Source organism: Dryobates pubescens, chromosome 14, assembly GCF_014839835.1.
Source record: "Dryobates pubescens isolate bDryPub1 chromosome 14, bDryPub1.pri, whole genome shotgun sequence".
NCBI classification, from domain to species: Eukaryota; Metazoa; Chordata; class Aves; order Piciformes; family Picidae; genus Dryobates; species Dryobates pubescens.
In genome coordinates this window covers 7,542,886-7,562,806 of record NC_071625.1, presented here as the reverse complement: position 1 = coordinate 7,562,806, position 19,921 = coordinate 7,542,886, and the positions used below count along the sequence as shown (strand labels likewise).

Here is a 19,921-nt window from a genome sequence, read left to right as displayed (position 1 = left end):
AACAATGCACACAGCTGGCAAAGCTCCTTTATAGCAACACAAGAAGTCTGGAGGTAAAATACTGGAAAATAAAACCAGTTTCATCTCAAAGACCATAGAGTTGTCGCTGAGTACAGATTGCTGTGTGCTTGCCCAGATTATCTGGTAGGTTCAAAGAAAGGCTTCTAAAAACCATGCCCTAATTTATGACAGCAAAAACGGAGGGGCAATAACTACAGCTTTAAATGTCACGTGGATGGCTTTTATCTAAGAATTCAGATTCATGCTCTCGTGATAGCTACCACAATCTTCAGCAGTTGCAAAGGAGGAAATGTTAATGCTGCTGCCACAGACCTGCTTCAAATTTCTTGTCAAGCCACAGAAACAGAGCCCAAGTCCTCAAAAATCTGTGGTATAATTCTTTCGACTAACTCTGAGATGCGCTCTTAGCTGCATCCGACGATAATTACAAGGAGCAGAGGGAGGAGTGACAAAGGGAATCGTGTCTAGAAGAAAGGAACCCTGGGTTTTACGGCGTTTCCCTAGCTCCGGCTGCCATCTAGCGCTCGCCCAGCACAGAGAGGCGCGCAGCTGGAGTCTGCCTGATCCTATCCCAGACTTAGCTCTGCTGTGCACACCGGTGGGGTCAGCAGTACAAGAACCATGGAACAGCAGGAGAGGGAGACTGAATACAAAAAGATGAGGAAGAACTCCTATGAAACTAGTATTTGAGAGAGCACCTCCTCCTTTTCACAGAATTACCTGCTGTACATGGTTGTGGTCACTACTGACCTAGGGACAGACAAAACAAACCCAAACAGAAACCTTGATCTTCCACTGCACCATTGGTCTAGGAAGAATCATCTCAGTATGAAAACCATCACTGCAACTGTGCAAACCAAGAGCAGGTACAGCACTCAAGCTATTGTAGCAGTCATCAACATAGGCTATAAGCTTCTAGAACACAATGCACAGACCCCATTATTTTTAGCAGCTGACTAGCTTGAATTGTGTTAGGGAATCATTTCTGCTCTGCTATGGGAGATCTCCCTCAAACAGCCAAGAGTTTGCATCACTTTAATCCATGATGTGCTCTCAGCTGAGCAATCCTCCAGTTTGTCTGTTTGGTTATGGCTTTGTAGGGTATCAGCTTTTGTTTGCCCTGTTGTTGTAGCAGGCAGAGGTTAGTGTACACAGAGGACATTTCAGGAGGTCTTCCTGATCTTTGAGAAGCTGTGGATCTTTGTGTGAAGATTGTAAAAAGCAAAGAGAGGTGTGACAGACCACACTCACTGTCACTTTTGGTGCAGGGCAAGCACTAACCCAGAGATAAATGGATTGTGTTGTCCAGGAGATCTGGCTGACTCTGGCTCTGGCAGAGACTTGAGGTGTCACATCAGGGTCAATATCCTTCTGATGCCTGGAGTTTGTGCAACCGATGAAAGCCATGCCAACTGCTGAGATCCAAAAACAATGTGCTGTTGGAAAGTTGCCTGTCAGCACTCCAGCAACAGGATCAGACATGTGGAGCAATAACCTCACTCTCAGGTGACCAAGAGCCAAATCAGCAGCTGGCTTTGAGAGAATGGGAAAGCTCAGGGAAAGAAGGAGATCCCTTGTTTAAATTGCATCATGCTGAAGTCACAGCTTGTCATTTTTGATCTAGTCAAAATGTCTAGGAATGTCTGCACAGAATTAAAGCCATAGCTTTGGGTCACAGCTATTATGAAGAACAGTCTACCATTGCTGGGGAGACAGAGCTGCTTAACAGGGCAGGAGTAAAGCATGAAGCCTTCTATGGCTTTGGCAATAGGGCATCCTGGGAAAAGCTTTAAAGGATTGAACCTTCTGGAACACTCTGCTTTGAAGGAGCACAGCTTTGTGGCTTGTCAGAGAAAGTGAGAAGAAAATATCCACAACTAATACCCTGATGACAGCCAGAACAATAGACTAAGGCTACTTGCCCTTTTTCACAAGTATCAGTGCTAAAAGTCAGCATTACAATTCTGTAGTACTGAGTGCTTCAGTCTCAGGCTAAAAATCACAATCCCTGCTGTGAACACCTTTGCTATGAAGAGCAGCTGGCTCTGTAAGCAACTACAGAGAATACATTGACCAGTGAGTCACATTCTCAAAGCAGAGGTGAAGAGGGACTGGCTAAACCTGCCTATACAATCCTTAGATTTCCAGTAGTATTTCTTGTAACTGGTCACTTGCTCCAGTTGCTAAGCAGGTCTGCTTGATTTCCTCCCTCTTCCATTTCTAAGTTTTGAGCAGTCTTCACTCAGCTGAGATTCAAACCAAAGCACAGTACAATTTGCCAGCTGAAGTTGTACTGTTCACTGACAGCTGGAGAGGGACTTCTTACAAAGGCATGGAGTGACAGAACAAGAGGCAATGACTTCAAAATGAAGAAGCTCAACTGAAATTAGACACTGGCAAGAAATTCTTCCCCATGAGGGTGGTGAGGCACTCAAACACATTGCTTAGGGAAGATGTGGAGGCTCCCAGACTGTAAGTGTTCAAGCCAGGCTGGATGGGGCCTTGAGCAGCTGGGTCTAGTAGGAGGTGTCCCAGGCCACAGTATTGGGGCAGGGCATGTCCCCAACCCCTCCTTGGAAGACAAACTGGAACTAGATGATCTTTAAGGTACCTTCCAACCCAGACCATTCTATGAGTTTATGATCTATGGGCATCAGGGGCCAAGTTTCAACTGGGAGACAGTCTGAAGCCCACAAATGCAGCCTGCTGGAACCCAGGACTGTACTCTGATGTAGGTTCAGAAAAGAAGCACAGCTGAAGGCACCTGCTGCTAAAGCATATTTATTTCAAATGTGTTCTCCCATCTCAAGTCTTTTTAGACACCTCCATTTCACAAAGAAGTCCTTTTTTAAAAAGTCACACAGAATTTGTTATACAAAAGCCAGAGAAATGGTACAGCAGACACTCCTCAGGAAGTCGTGATGATCTCACATAGTTTGCGACGCTAAAGTTACTGTGAAATGCTCCAAAGGTTTGCATCCTTGTCAATGGGAATTTAAAAAGGACCAGTAATGCAAGCCTGGCTTTTTGACAAGACCTTGAAGAGAAGCAGGCTGATCTCATTAACATCAACCATCTGCCATTTAGACAAAACTTCACATTCAATACTTCTGCACAATCTGCAGAGAGAGTGATTGCCCCCTGGAATGGGCTGCCCGCGGAGGTGGTGGAGTCACCATCACTGGAGGTGTTTAGGGGGGGACTTGATGGGGTGCTTGGTGCCATGGTTTAGTTGTTTAGGTGGGTTGGATTGGTTGATGGGTTGGACACGATGATCTTGAAGATCTCTTCCAACCTGGTTTATTCTATTCTATTCTAAAGGACTGAATGTTATGAGACCTGTTGAAACTCCAGGACAGACAATAGCAGGTACAATCACAGGTACAGTAGTACAAGAAGTCAGGTTTCCCAAAGTGGTGCTGTGTCTTGACTGGACCACTAAAGAGAAAACTTCCTTCAGCAAACTTTAAACATGGAAAAATAAGTAAAAAAGAAAAAAAAAGAGATCCAAGTTAAATCTTGGGGGTTTTTTAAAGTGCATTAATTATTTAACAGTGCACTCATAGATACAAAAATTCAAAGAACCAGAGGAGTTTTCAAAGTTCAGAACAGGTGTCACCAAGAATGAGCTCACTGATATTTGTTAGGTCTATAAAGCCTTTAGGTTTAGATGTGTGCCTTCTTTTGTGCCTGTGCGCTCTACAACACAACAGAAACCTGCCCCTGGTTGGTCACTGCCATCACCACTTACAGAAGGTGATGTAAACAAACCTTCACTGTGGGCTTATTTTTTTGCCAGCTTTCTTGGATTTTAAAGATTCCTTAAGACTTTGAAACACACACATCCATGGAAAAGCAAAATGAACAGGAATTCTGTCAGCAATAAGACAGAGGGCCTGGTATCAGCCAATTCATGCAAATCGTGGTTCATCATAATTTAAAGGAAGTGCATTTGGTGATAGAAGGTGTGCTCAGAACTTGTCTGGGGGAGATGCACACATTTTCCTGGCAGTGAAACTATTCTTTTTTGCAGCTGTAATGGATTTGCAAGTATACTGGCCACAGAAGAGGCTGAAGAGGAGACTCTGTTTATCCACCACGGGAATGGTGACTACAAAAAGCATGAGAGCTAAGTAACAAAGCCTTTAAAATAGTCCAAACTACAAGCAACTGAAAAAAACATATGGAAATGTGCCAGCTACCTCTACAAAAACAAGGTAAGCAAATGGATACGCTGATGACACTGTAGGTCACAGATGAGACAGACTTGATCAACAGTAATGTCTCCATCTTTCTGGGTTCAGGAGCAGATGTGTTGAGGGGGTATTAAGACAGTGAATTTTGTTTTGTCACTTAAAGGACTAGAGATTTATATTCACCTATACATCAGAGAGTCTCTTGCTATGCCTTCCAGTGTAGTACAGAACTTGAAAATATTAGTTGTCTTTGCTTCTTTTTATAGATCTTTGTGTAACTGTGATGCTAAATTAGAAACTTGACAGTAAAGGCTTACTTAAGAGTGTTGGTCCAATCTCAAACCACTACTTAGCAGTCACACCAGGACTGAAAGACTAGCATCTACTTATCTTTTAATCAGGTTCCAGGTGTAGAACAATCACATGAGAGTATGAGACAAGAGTATATAATTACATTTGAAGCTTAGTTTTGGTGTTCAGTTAGTTGCATCATCCCTTTTCAGAGGAATTATTTGAAGTGCTTTGGCTATTCTCTCTCCTATAGCTCGACTACTTGCTGCGATAATTCTTCGAGACATCAAATCAAATGGCCCACCTAGAAATCAAAGCAAGCAAAGTAACTAGCTTGTATTTGCAGAAAATTGGAAGCTGGGAAGAAAATGAGCATTGAAAGAAATCAAGTGAAAACAATACATTGCTATTTAGGACCATGTTTAAATACACAAAGGTGTGTACACAATGATGCGGAGTGACGGTGAAAGGTAATGGCTCCAAACTGGAAGAGGCAAGATTGAGATGAGACATTAAGAAGAAATTCTTCCCCATGAGGGTGGTAAGGCACTGGAACAGGTTGCCCAGAGCAGTGGTGGAGGCTCCAAGCCTGGAAGTGTTCAAAGCCAGGTTGGATGGGGTTTTGAGCACCCTGGTCTAGTAGGAGGTGTCCCTGTCCATGGCAGGGGTGCGGAATGAGATGATATTTAAGGGTCCCTTCCAACCCCAACCATTCTGTGATTCTATGAATGAGCAGCTGAGGGAAATGAAGTTGTCTAGTCTGGAGAAAAGCAGGCTGAGGGAAGACCTCTTCCTTCTCTACATGTAACACAACAGGTATCTCACATGAGCTACATTTAAATTCTCTTCAGTGTTTACTGTCTCTTTTCACTTCTGCAGGTCCTCAGCCAAGGGAGTAAAGTTTGTCTGGTAGCTTAACAACATACAGCTGACTGGAAGGGAACTTTGTTCAGTGATGGTAATTTGGAAGGAGGATTGAAACACCTCTTTGCCCTCTCCCTTCAGTCATGTTTTGCTCCCAATTAGAATTATAGAATACACTGGGTTGAAAAGCAACTCCAGAGTCATCTAGTCCAACCCCCCCCCTAGTTAAGCAGGGCCATCTCCAACTAGATTAGGTTGCTCAAAGTCTCATCAAGCCTGACCCTGAATATCTCCAGGGATGGAGCCTCCTTGGGCAACCTGACCTAGTGTTCCACTACTGTCATAGTAAAGAACTTCTTCCTACTGTCCAATCTAAATCTACCCTTCTCTAGTTTCAAACCATTGCCCCTTGTCCTATGCCCTTGTAAAGAGTTCCTCCCCAGCTTTCTTGTAAGCCCCCTTCAAGTACTGGAAGGCTTTGATAAGGTCTCTCTGGAGCTTTGTCCTCCCCAAGTTAAACAACCTCTTTCAGCTTGCCACATTAGCCTGTCAATTAGCTATTTAGGACAGAAGAGTCTCAAGCAGGCCCATGCACTTACCTGATGCATCCAGCAGCACCCCACCAGCCTCAGTAACAATGATCCCAGCCCCGGCCATGTCCCAGCAGTGAATTCCCATTTCATAATAGGCATCAGCTCCACCTGTTGCCACAAGGCACATGTTGACAGCTGCTGTACCAACAGCTCTAATCCTGCAGGAGACAGATGTTTTTTTAACAGGGAACAGTTTGTAAGAAAGCCACATTGTCTGTGTACAGTGCCCAGGGAACACAGAAGCACCAATCACACAGTGAACTGAGAGAGAAAAAATGTGATGGAATGCTGCAGGGAAACAAAAAATTGGGAATGATGTTTTGCTGAAGTGGCTTGGCGAGCTCTCCAAATACAGTAAATGGTCAGAAATATTTTTGAAACAATTCTGGCTTGGAGTGAAAGCATGTCCTGAAACTACTTCTTAACCTAAAATATGTTAGCTGAAGGAGAAGCAGCAGGAAGTGTAACCAAAATTAGAGCAGGTTATGGACAATTTCAACTACTTGGACAGATTGAAAAACCACTGTACAGTGATGAAAGAGAGATCTACTTCTGTCTTCTGATACATATATAAAAAGCATATGATATATGTATCCAATTATTTTCATTACTACAGGGAAGGAAAGCTAAGAAATGTGAATTATCTTGGGTTAGTCCTAGTTTGTTTCTGTGGGGGGAAAAAAAGTACAAAAATGTATTCCATTTTTTAAGCTAGTGTATATATATATATATAGGTTGCATGGTTTAGTTGATTAGGTGGTGTTGGATGATAGGTTGGATGTGATGATCTTGAAGGTCTCATCCAACCTGGTCTATTCTATTCTATTCTACTCTATTCTATTCTATTCGATACATTTTAGTCCTACAAACTCAAACCTGCCTCAGTTCTCAACACTGATTGTTAGGGTTCTCTTCTGTATGTCCCAGCTTGACAAAGTTAAACATACACTTTCCCTGCAGAAGCCACCAGACAAAACCAATTTAAATCATAGCTTCCAATTAAGGTGTCAAATGCAATTCAAACAATCCTTCCCTAAGGAGATTAAAGTATTAACACTATCAGTAAACATAAAAAGTAGGAAGTGTCTTACCCATGAATAGGAATGCTGAGAAGTCTTTCCATGTTAGAAAGAATTATTTTTATAGCCTCTGGATCTCGATTTGACCCCAATTCTGTTACTAAAAGGGATTTTGTAATGTCTGGAAAAGAAACAAACCCTCACTATTCCAGCAGTATGACACATACAGCAACGCTGATTAGCAGAGTTCACCTCACTGCTTTCTCACAGGACTGAATATGAACAAGGTATTTTAATTGAAATAGCACATATATTTGGAGTATAAAAATCTGTTCTGACATGAAAAATGGCAGGAAAAAAAATCAAACACAGTCATTTGGTTCAACTGTGCATACACATTAATGTCACTAGTAAATAAAGTTTGACTCCTGTAGAACAGTGCTCAGATCCTGAAAGGTCCCACTGTAGGGGTGGATTTTACTTTACAGATGGTAATAAATATACAAGACTGATACTGATTTAGGCCACTGGTTCACACCTGGAAGAAGCTGAATTTATTTCTTACAGACTCTAAAGCACATTCACAGAGAGATTACAGACACACAGAGAATTAAAAACAAGCAAACAAACCCCCACAATAGATAGACACAGGGAACAAAATCTTCAGTGGCTGAGTCCTGCTTTTGCAAAGATCAGAAGCATGTTAAGTGGAAAGAGAACATAAAATACTGAATGCTGATCAACACATGGCTCAAAGAAGCCTTTCTTTTGCAAAATTAAGTGTGGGCTAAAAACCAGGAATATATCCCAGTCTAAAACTGCTGATGCCTCACTCTTGTTAGTAATAAGCTACTCAGTTCAGTATCTTACCAGCTTACCTTCTTGGCCTGATACTTGAAGCTTTTGACCATTGCAAAATGCACCTTTGCCTTTCCTGGCAGTATACATCTTGTCTTCTATACAACTATACACAATTCCAAACTCCATCTGAAAGAAAAAGTAAAGATACCTTTAAGGTTTCTTCCTATTTACTGTGAAAATACAGATCCTGGTTATAAGTAGCAACAAAGAGTTAACATGGGTTTGATTAATTAGGTATTAAGTAATAAAGAGTGTACCTTTTTGTTTACAACAAAGCCAATTGAAACTGCCACAAATGGAAACCTACAAAACAAAACATTTCACTAATTTATAGTGAGACACGACGCTGCTTTCATCACCATGCTTCCTCCCAAGAAAAACAATGGTCAGTCAAATGCAAAGTGTGTTTCAAAATGGAACTTGAACTACAGAGGAAATACTAATTTTCTGGAACTTACACAATTTACTATGAAAACAGACAAAACACAGTGATTACCAATCAAAATAGAAACTTTCCCACCCACTAAAGCTCAGCTTAGGCACCGTCACCCCTGTTACAGCTGTCATTAGCTCGGGGACTCTCATTGTATAGCTGAAGAATAAAGCAAGCACCTTTCTCAGGAAGAACAAGCTCACAAAAATGGGCTGATCAAAAGAAACAAATTACCCACATCTCCACTTTCTCCACAAGACAGATATTGAAGTGAGAAGGAAGAATGGAGGGGAAAGACAGAAGGCAGTTGGAGCACAGAGGACGTGGCAGACTGTCAGAAACTTAGACTGAGATGCAATCAACCAATTAACTTTTTACTATTAATATAGGTTGTGACTCTTCAAAAATTGCAGTTCCAATATATTTGCTTTAATTAGTGCCTGTGAAAAACAGAGACTTTTCAGTATGTAATTCCAGCAGAGGGGATACTTTTCTGACACTTTTTTGAACCTGCTATTCAGAAGGATTAAGCAGCTGTTCAAAGCCGTGGTGCACACACCAGCAGTCAATTCAAAACTGGAATCATGCTCAGAAAAGCTCACTGGGGCCAAAATCTCCAGTGTTTCAAAGACTGAAGGAACAGGCAGTCAGCATTACACTTGAAAGTCCTCTTTTCATCACCACTAGGCAATGACTGGTGATACCCTGCTTTCCCTCATAGCAGTGGCTCCTAGATCTTGATGAATTTGAAATGTCTTAGAAATAAGCACTTGGAGCTCTTATCACCTCTCTGAAGAAGCTGCAAGTCCTAGTTCTGAATCCCATTGCTTTACTATTAAAGTCAGCTCACCTACCTCTAGCCCCTGTGCCAAAGGCTGCTGACCTCTCCTACACAGTACAGGTCTCTCATGGAACAGCTGCTGTTGGTTACAGGGTGAGACCATCATAATACCTCCATAAACACTAAAATGATTATAAAACCTGCTCAATGGCTCTCAGTAAATGTAAACAGCAATTTGTGACTATTAACAAGTTTGCAGTAAAACCAAACCAAAACAAAAAACCCAACCCCATACTGTAATGGAACTGGAGAAAGAAAAAGGGTAATCAATTGAAGTTGCTACCATATAAAAAAAAAAGAATGAAAGGTGGACCTGTGTACAAAGTTGGTGGTTCCATCAATAGGGTCTATAATCCATGTGGGGTTATCTGTCAAAATGCTGCCCTCTCCAGCTGCAACAGATTCTTCTCCGATGAAGCTACAAGGGAATTGTTTAACATGTCTGAATTACACCACTGCCCTTGAAATTGAAGTTCATACAGTGAGATGCAGGGGTTTGTACCACCAGTGATCAGATGGAAAAAGCCGAGCAACAGACTGGAAGGCACCAATCACACCTGACCAAGCTTGCATCGATATTTATGATGTCATAGATAAGCACAAATGTGGGGAACAGAACTTTACATTTTAATACCCATTACTGGAATGTAATAGTCAAAACACTGAAGCTTTCTGATTTTTTCCTGTTAACAACATCATTAAATTTTCATTAGAACATTCATAGCTATTTACACCTTTTCATTTGTGCTATAAACTACTACTTTTTAGCTTGTGTTTTCACTGAAGAAAGTCTCTGTGGTCATACACACCTGGTTAGACCACTGCAGTTAACTGTTACATATGTAGTCTGATTTCAACCCAAGCATGACAGAAAGTTGTTAGCCTCAAAACTGTGAGGAAGAGTGTTATGAAACAGTGACATGGTCAGGGGATGGAATACAAACCAGAGCTCCTCCTGAAGCAGGTAGTGGAGTGCACCCTCAACTACAATACTGAATACAAGGGATACAAAAGGCACAGGGCCACAGGATCCCAGATTTCAAAGTTTCTGCTGCTCAGGAAAGTATTTGTTTTGATCTGTAAAATTATTATGATGAGTCTCAGTGGGTGAAAATCCCCTTCTATGCCTCTTGCATGCTGTTGAATTTATCACCTATTATTGGAGCTCTGAAACACATGCATCAAACACGAGCTTTCCTCCACAAACATGCACAATGAGAACTGCTGAGAGTAAACAAGTAAGATCCCTTCAATATTGATTAGGAGTTTTATGATTAACCATGGAAGTGAGGATGACTGCTCAGAAAGAAAGCCTGTTTCCAAAAGGCAGCAGATCTTCACAGAGGCTGAAGAGTTATTGAGGTGGATGAGTAATTCCTCAGAAAAAGGCATTCAACATTAGGATGTCTCATGTGCTACAAATTATCTAATAGAAAAAGAAGCTAATATATTCTGAAATGCTCATCAGTGTCACAGAAACTGTTACTTCAATGTTATTCCAGAAGTCTGTGTGCCTACACAATCTCTTTAGGCTACTGACATTTTGGATCACCTCAGTTGTTCCAGTTCTAAGCCTGCTTATTACGTGTCACATATAAACCCACAGCAAGAAAACCTTGAAGGAAAATTAGGAAACTCACTTTAAGGCAACTGTGTTAAACTTGAGCCATTATATCAAAATGGAAAAGTAAGTCACGCAAGTTAAATTCAATAAGATACATACAGTTCATCCTTCAACAACAGATTGTTTCAGGGGGGAGGGGAAGGAACAGCAATTAAAAGAAATTAAAGAAGAAAAAAAATCAGTGTTTTATATGACAGCCTTTCAGTTATGCAGAATCAGATCTCATCTTCTTTTAATGATGTCTGCTGTTCTTAAACTGTATGAGATTTGCCAATGGCACATAAGATTCTGTGGGACTCCTACAGCACAACCTCTAAAGGCATGCTAGTTTCAACAGACAACAACACACATTGGGTTGTTGTTGACATTTGGGTTCTGACAGTATCTTGTGGCCAACTTTTGACTCTCCAACACAAATAACTAAGAAGTTATTTACAGGTGGCTCAACTGGAATTGGCTTTCAGCTTAAGTACCGAACAAGGCTAAACTCATGCCATTAGACTGTGGGGACACCTTGCCTTGCAAAACTTCATCCCACTACTACTCTAATATACTTAATACACTGAGGGCAGGGAACAATTCTGTAACTTTCCAGCATGCTAACTGACAGGAAATTCTGCCAAGCAAAATCATGAACTTTCCATGTTCTTCTTTCAGTCACCTCTCCCCTTCTTCTGTCAAAACTGCCCTGGTAAGAAGCCATACCTGTGAGAAGGATACTTTTCTTTAATTGAAGAAATAATGAAGTTTTCTACTTTTTGATCAGTTTCTGTCACTAGATCTACAGGTGAACTTTTAGTCATAACAGATATTTCTTCTTTGAGTGCTCCACGGATTACCTGTTAACAAAGAGTTAAAAAAATTAATCAGTCTTTCCCGAATAAAAGTATGGAAAAATATTAGTTTTCCCAAAAACCTGAGCATAATTTTTACTGCAATTTTACATATTTTTTTACAAGCACAAGCACTGACAAAAATCTGTATTGAAATGCAGAAGTTTGGGCTTACCTGTGCATGTATGTATGCATCTATGTAACTATCCATGTATCTGAAGTACTGGTACATGAAGCTGAGCTGTCTTTTGTTAGGACAGGTCTTAGATGTATCAATTTAAATACTGGAGTTGAAGGGAATACTTAAGATTGATCTTAAGTCAGTTAATTTTAGTCAGACCCTGCATTTAAGATCTGAAAAGTACCAGAATCAGCTCAAACAAGAATCCATGCCTCACAGCCCACAGAATTATTTTACTATGACTTAAAAAGATTTCCTGAGGGAAGACTTTAATGAGGCTGTTGCAGGGGCCACGTTCTGTGTTCATGTGCCATCTTGTCTGGCTGCAACAGTATTCAAATGTACCAACCACAAGTACCAAGGACTGAACATTTGGTAACCAGTCTTATGCTGAGTCTCTGCCAAGACAGGCAAACGCTTTCTTGTTCTAAGCCATCTTAGACCACAAATGGGCAAAGCACCACCACTGAAAGGGATGCTTCTTATTACCAGAAGCAGGGCAGTCTTTATGAAGAGAACATGATATGGCATCTTCTGCCAACAAGCCACTGTATGAAGCTGACTGAGGTGTTTAAAACAGCTTTCAGATGGTAAGATAATAGGATAGATAGGTGCAGTTTAAGGGGGAAAAAAGAGAGACATGTTTTATTTACCCACAGTTCAGAATTTATGTTTCTTTTCAATCAAATTCAAGGCACAAAAGGATACTCTTCAGTCTTTACTTGGATGCCAGTCCAAAAGAAAGTGCAAAGCTGTTTTCTTAAATTAACTGAGCTGTAAAGATGAAAGACACTCCAACCCTGAACTTGAACATCACCAAACAATTCTGCTACTTCATGTTTTTGACAAGACACCCCTCAAGATAATATCCAACATCAAACTCCTTCAAAAGGTATACACATACTAGTCTCAATAATAAATAATATTATTTACAAATAGTTTATACTTGCCTCCCCAGCTTTCCTTGCTAAAGCAACTGCATAGTCCATACATTCTTGCCAAGGATCTGCCATCTTTCCTTAGATATATAGCCTACAAAAAAGAAGAGATTAGCACAGAAATGTTTGTGGCTATTTCTTTTACAAATTCTAACTTTTTGCTCCTCCTATTCTGGACTGGACTGTTTCCTCCTTGCTGGAATGTGGAAGTTTGTTCCATCCTTTACTCAGGAAAAAAAAAACATGAATTTGAGACATATTAAAAGTTTAGTCTAAGTTACCAGATTTCTTCCCAATTTTGTGTCTATATTAAAAAAGACCAAGCAACAACAACCAAACAAAAGCCCCACCACAGTACAAAACCATTCACAAGCACAGAACATCAGTCTTGAAAGATACATGCTTGTACAAGATTCCACATTTAGACACTGACCTCAAAGAACAGTGTGGCAAAAGCACATTCTCAGGCACAGTGTACAGCTCTGGGCCTTTCTGCTTAAAACCACTGGAATCTTCACTGCAAGTTATTGCAGGAGACGGTTGACATACAGCTTGGTCTATTTTTAAGTATGGTTTAAATGACTTTGAATGTCTTAAATTAGAAGATTAGAATCTTAAACTCAAAGTCTATCCTGTCTATATTTTAGTCCTCCATACTTTGTTCCAGGGGTTTATTTCAAACACAATTATGAAGTGGTTCTGATGCAACATGAAACAGCTACAAGATTTGAGAGTCATTTTAAAGTGTCTTCTATATTCTTCATTACTAGGAAGCAATAGAAGATTCCTTACTTTCTGTGTATCTATCTTTTCATGAGCAATGTAAAACACAAACCAGCCCACATGCCATTATTTCTGACACCCCCCCCCAAAGGCCATTCATTTAATGACACAGTTTTGGAAGGCTGTTTCATTTTTGAGCTCTAGCCTTTTAAGAAGCCTTCTGCATATTTCTTACTTAAGCAATTCACTCTGTAAGTGATAACCTAGTTAAATGCTTGCAGATTCACAAAGATTAGATAAATTATTATTTTTAAAAAAAAACCAAACCCTGCACAGTTAACACAACCCATGAGCCCTCAGTTCAATCACCCTGATCTAATGGTTGCTGTCTCTTTCAGCCTTGGTCCCAAACAGGAAGAGATGGAGAGAAAAGCTGGGTTAAATGCCAAGAGTACAATGCTCCAATTACGTTGCCAATGTTCCTTATTAATTATAGCCTTTAATAATTTGCCAGGACAGAGAATTGGTACAATAGCATTAGATTAAGTTACTCTGAATCAGAATCACAGAATTAACCAGGTTGGAAAAGACCTCCAAGATCAAGTCCAACCTATCACCCAACACCACCTAATCAACTAAACCATGGCACTAAGTGCCTCATACAGTCTTATTTTAAACACTTCCAGGGACGGCGACTCCACCACCTCCCTGGGCAGCTCATTCCAATGACCAATCACTCTTTCTGTGAAGAATTTCTTCCTAACTAAACTGCAAAGCACCTGGGCTCTGTTGGAGTCTCCTCCCACCCCAGGTGTGGCCACTTGGCCCTCCCCACCCACTCCCCTATTTAATCCCCACCAGGAAAGGCAGAAGCCCCAAGCTAAGCCCGTCTGGGCTGAGGGATCCTCCTCTCATCGCTGGTGAGTGCCCATGGTGCACACTGGGTGATGGTGGTGGTGACAACAAAGGCCGGGGGGCCTGGTGGCCCCCCGGTTGTTAGGGCCAGGATTGATGACTACTCCAATATCATCCACGGGTGCTGGCTGGGGCTCCTTACTGGGGCTGAGCTCCTCTGTGTGGTATTTTGGCTGGTTGAGGGTCTTGCCCCTGGCTCTGGGATGGGTGCAGAAATGGTGGTGGTTGAGCAGGAGTTGTTTAGTCATAGGATATTATGCTAATTACACTATTTTTACCTGGAGACCCCTTGAGTCTGCTCTCATCAGTCAATAAAGAAATCTGTTATCTGTAAGCAACTGGTAGCACTCGTGGAACCTTTAATAAGGTTCTTCCCTTAAGTTTTCAGTACGTACTTGGAGGCACCCGCAGTATAACGGCAGCACGGGGCGGGGGAAGGAACATCACTGACATCTCAGCAAAGCATTAACTCAACAACTCGTGTTCTAGTTCCATACCGGAGCCTATACTGACTAGAAGTGCCTTTTTTCCCCTCTCCAGCTTTATTTTGTCCTCCCTGGGTGCCCCGTGACGAGCTTGTCCCACAAACTCCGGGTGCGCATTCAGAGATTCAGATCCCGGGCTGGAGGGCGGCCCGTATTGCCCTGCCGGGGTCAGGGCAGCTCCAACCCCGGCGGCTGTGTGGCCCTGCCATCGCCCGGCCCGGGCGACGGCAGGGCCACACAGCCGCCGGGGCCGCATCGCATCCCCTTCACAGCATCCCGAAATGGCGGCTAAGGAAGGAAGAAGAGGCTCACCTCCGTCCCCTCCAGCACGCTGCCCTCCGCCACCGTCTCCGCTCCAGCTGAGCACGCAGCCGCGCCGGGGCAGAAGCCGCTAACCCCGCCCCCTCCTGCCGGCCCCCGTGGCCGCCGCTGCGCCTGCGCGGGCGGCCTCAGGGAGGGGCAGGCGGCGGTTACCTCTGTGCCCGCGCCCTCAGACCTGGAACTGCTGCGGTTACCTTGTAATGTGGGCTGGTTTTTAATAATGGGACGTGGCAGAATGAAGACACCGTAAAAGAGCTCCCATGGAGCAAGAGACTGGCGTTTATCCGCTTTTTTTGGGATCACAGAATCGTTTTGGTTGGAAAAGACCTTTCAGATCATTAAGTCCAGCTAAGCGCTAGCTCTATCAAGCCCGCTGCTAAACCATACCGCTCGGCAGCACATCTGTGCCTCTTTGAAACACCTTCAGGGTTAGGGATGCAACCACCTTTCTGGGACGCCTGTTCCAGTGGTTGAGAATCCTTTCAGTGAAGAAGTTTATTGTAATCCCCGCCTGGTACAATTTGAGGACGTTTCCTCTCACCCTATGACTTGATACTAGTGACAAGAGACCAACACTCACCTCACTACAATCTCCTTTCAGGGAGTTGCAGAGTGAAGTCTCCTCTCGGTCTCCTCCAGACAAAAAGCCACACCAATTCCATCAGTTGCTCCTCACCAGACTTGTTCTCCAGACCCTTTACCAGCTTTGCTGCCCTACTGTGCACCCACTCCAGCACCTCGATGTCATTGTAGAGAGGGCAGCTTCTGAAGGCTCCATTGTTGAAAACAACACTGCATTATATAGTGGGGGCGGGGTGTGGAATTGAACCAAACCAGACCCATGGGAAACAACTTGAATGTGTATGTAACAGCCCTTTGAAGTAAACAAGCATTTCATCAGTTTAGGTTTATGGTGGTTAAAAGGAGCTGATTTCTTACTGATTTGGTTCTTCCTTGGCTTTTCCCTCAAAAACTCTTTGACACTGGTGAAACAGCTTCCTGTGCCCCCCTCACTAGCCCCTTCTCATGACTGCTCTGCTAATTAGAAATAGCTAAATTGGCAACCAGAGACTACTGGTATGCTTTAAAACTACATTGTAAACACACTTCCCAGAGAATTCCTTAGTCTTCAAACAATTATTTTTGAAAACAACTTGCAGTACAAATTATGTGTTTTCAAGATTACTGTAATTAAAGTAATGCAGAGGGAAAATAACTCTTTCCTCAATGGACTGATACCAGTTTTGTCTTTTGACCCTGTTGTCTTTCATCAAGTAAGGGGTAAAGCAATGACATGCTGTCTTCTGTTCACAAATTGCAATGAATGTCATATATGAAATGATAATCTATATACAGAGGACATGGATTGTAGTTTGTTGTATGGCTTAAAATGATAATAAAATGCCTACATCATCAAAAATAGCAGGCTTACCTTGTTTCCCTAATGCAAATCCAATCCACTGCTAGGCACTCGTTCCAGGCCAAATGCAGGTAGCTTTGTTTTTTCTGCATCAGTGAAGAAATGTTTTCCATTCCCAATGGTGCTGTTGCGTGGGACGAGTTACTGTGCCTTTTTTATGTTCTCCCATTCCCACTTCTTAAACAGGAATAGTCATATAAGCTTGGGGGTTTTATTAAGTATTCAATCATTAAAGAAGTGTAGAGGTTTTAAAATGTTCTTATTTAATTTTGAAGTAATTCTTCACAAATTTACCGTAAAAGCCTACAGCCAACTAAAAGAGGCACTTTGGCTCTGATGAAGTTTTTGTTGAGACAAGCTGCTGAATGTGCCTCTGTACAAGCTGTATTGGACTGCACTGGTACTATGGAAAGTTGTAGAATCATAGACTGCATGGTTAGAAGGGACCCTCAAAGGTTTTCTTGTCCCTCTCCCCTGCAGTCAGCAGGGACATCCCCAGATACATCAAAGGTTGCTCAGGGCCCCATCAAGTTTGACCTTGAATATCTCCAGGGATGGGGCCTCCACCACATCTCCAGGCAAGCTGCTCAGTATTTCACTACCCTCATTGTCAAAAATGTCCTCTTAATGTGCACCCTAAATCTACCCTGCCCCAGTTTAAAAACATTCCACCTCACGCTATCACTACAAGTCCTTGTAAACAGTCCTTCCCCAGCCTCTCTGTAGGCCTCCTTCAGATACTGAAATGCCCTTATAAGGCTTCCACAGAGCCTTCTCTTCTCCAGGCTGAACAACCCCAACTCTCTCAGCCTGTCTTCATAGGAAAAGAGCTCAAGCCTTCTGATCATTTTTGTGGCCCTTGTGTGGACCCTCTCCATGAGGTCCACGTCCTTCCTGTGTTAAGGATTCCATAGCTGGACACAGTACTCCATATGAGGTCTCACCAGAAAAGAGTGACAAAATCACCTCTCTCAATCTGGTGGCCACACTTCTAATGCAGCACAGGATGCTGTTTGCCTTCTGGGCTGCAAGTGCCTGTTGATGGCTTATGCCTGGCTTCTCATCTACCAGTACCCCCCAAGTCCTTTCCTTCAGAGCTGCTCTCAATCTCATTATCCCCAAGTTGCTATCGATAATGAGGATTGCCTTTTACTTTATGGCATCACAACATCGTACAGAAGATGTAGCAGTGACCTTGGTCTCCATAGAAGCAAATATCAGCAGGAGCCTTTCTGCGTGCCAGTCCTTGTTAGTAACACTAAACATCAGTGTTATCACTGCTAGAAGCAGCCATTGTCTGTGAAAGCATGCTATGAACATCAGAAAGTGCAGTGCAGTTACTGAGAAGAGACTGAGCTGAAGGGTAAAAATCTCTGAACAGAATTACCTGTTCTAGCTCAAACCAGGACACTGATGTCAATATAAAACCTTTCTTAACTGTTACATGTATCAGAAATATATATAGCAGGCAGTTTTTGAGCTGGAACAAGGCCAGGAGACGCTGTGAAGAGCATTCTCAGCTGTAAAACGGTTGCAAAGCTCTTACCTTGAGAGTTCTCCAATATTACTCTCCAGATATAACAGCCCAAAAGATTGATATGCACCTATTTTAATTGTTCATGTGAAAGTATTATGTATTATAAAATCATTAAGTATGTCTTGTGACAAATTCATCTCCTCAGTTAAGGAACTTTGCATAAATTTTCTTTGCCTCTATGAGAAGTGAGTTTAACATTTTCTTCTACCTAAAAAGGAGCTTGTAGTGAGGTGGGAGTTGGTCTCTTCTCCCTGGAATCAGGTGACAGGACAAGAGGAAGTGGCCTCAAATTGTGCCAGGGGAGGTTTAGATTGGATATTAGGAAAAATTTCTTTGCTGAGTGGTCAGGCATTGGAACAAGCTGCCCAGGAAGGTGGTGGAGTCACTGTCCCTGGAGGTGTCCAAGAAACATGTGGACATGGCACTTTGGGACACGGTTTAATGGCAATGCTAGTGTTCAAGTTGAAGGTTAGACTCAGTGATCTTAGAGGTCTTTTCCAACAAAAACAATTCTTTCCCTTTCCTTCCCTTCCTTAATACAAGTCTGTAAAATTAACAATGGTTTCAAAAATGTTGTTGGTATTTTCTGTTTGTTTTCCTTTTTCAGACACAGTTGTTTAACTTTCCCTGTGCTAAGATAATATTATGTAGAAAAAGAAAAAACTGAGTGTGCTAAATGAAGATATGCTAGAGCCTAAACAGCTAAAATATGAGCAGTTCTAGCCAGGGCCAGATGGCTGAAGCTCTGGAAAAAATTCTGCTTTTGTTCTTGGAGTCAATGATCAGGACTAAATTTTCACCTCTCCTCAGAGGTCAGACTAGCTTAACTTGGTTTTGCTTCTCAGTTTCTGAAAACTAGGTGGAATGAGCTTCTATATACAGTCCCAGACACATTCCTGGAATAAGATGAAAGTGAATCTGAAAACTTTTTGGGGGTTTATCAGCTGTGACTTGCTGTATTTGTACTGCCATTTGCAGCTGCTTGCTCTTAGCCATAGCTGGCCATTGGTGAAAGCAGCCTCCTAGTGAAACCTTTGAGATCTCCCCAAAGATTTAATTTCTGCATCCCAAGTCTATTTTGTCTTTACCCACAACAAATATTGTTTTAATTCTTTTGCCTGTAACTGCTAGGCAGGGAAATGGGGAGCAGAAGTAAGGGGGTAAGGAGACAATGAGGATTTTCTGCTGAAACAAAAATAGCAGTGTAGCAGTGTTTTCCACTTGCCAGGTTGGATGGGACCTTGAACAGCCTGGTCTAGGAGAAGGTGTCCCTGGTGTTGGCAGGGGGTTAGAACTGGATGATCTTTGAGGTCCCTTCCATCCCCAATCATTCTGTGATCCTGTGAAGTTCAGTTTGGGGTTCTTCCCCACCCACTTGTTGCACAATGATGGTTGACTTTTTGCTGCACGTTGCTTACAACAGCAGCCTGAGATGGAAATTCAAGTGAATTTTATTTCTTCCTCTTTTACACAAGAGCTAGAAAAGGATCATTTCAAACTCTCTTTTTATCCCCCACCTAATCACACAATAATGTTGAGATTTACAAACACAAGGAAGAACTTATTTTTACTCCAGGAAGCTTTAGTTCTAAACATCATTATATTACAACTACCTGAAATGTAGGGGTGGGCTGAAGGGAGACCTTCTCACTCTCTACTATTGCCTGAAAGGTAGTAGCAAGGTGGGAGTCAGTCTCTTCTCATTAGTAACAAAATGAGAGGAAATGGCCTCAAGTTGCACCAGGGGAGGTTTAGGTTGGACATTATAAACAACTCCTTCACTGAAAGGTTCTTAACCACAGAACAGACTCCCCAGGGAGATGGT

General features: G+C 42.2%; 1 protein-coding gene across 1 annotated transcript; it reads right to left on the bottom strand.

The window, feature by feature from the left end:
- Positions 1-3,220: 3,220 nt before the first annotated feature.
- On the bottom strand, positions 3,221-12,807 carry IMPA1 (inositol monophosphatase 1). Its single transcript, XM_009910482.2, has 8 exons — positions 12,708-12,807; positions 11,449-11,582; positions 9,433-9,537; positions 8,103-8,148; positions 7,863-7,971; positions 7,057-7,165; positions 5,972-6,123; positions 3,221-4,812 (listed from the first exon to the last, which is right to left on the bottom strand). The coding sequence occupies exons 1-8, from the start codon at positions 12,768-12,770 to the stop codon at positions 4,694-4,696; spliced, it is 837 nt and encodes a 278-aa protein (XP_009908784.1). The 5' UTR covers positions 12,771-12,807; the 3' UTR covers positions 3,221-4,693.
- Positions 12,808-19,921: the final 7,114 nt, after the last annotated feature.

What these genes read in the sequence shown, in the direction of transcription:
- IMPA1 (XM_009910482.2), bottom strand. Translation starts at nt 12,770, where the DNA reads ATGGCAGATCCTTGGCAAGAATGTATGGACTATGCAGTTGCTTTAGCA. An exon ending in TAGCAAGGAAAGCTGGGGAG is followed by an intron (nt 11,583 to 12,707) that starts GCAAGTATAAAC and finishes CTTTGTTAACAG; the next exon opens with GTAATCCGTGGAGCACTCAA. An exon ending in TCAAGTATCAGGCCAAGAAG is followed by an intron (nt 7,166 to 7,862) that starts GTAAGCTGGTAA and finishes TTTCTTTTCCAG; the next exon opens with ACATTACAAAATCCCTTTTA.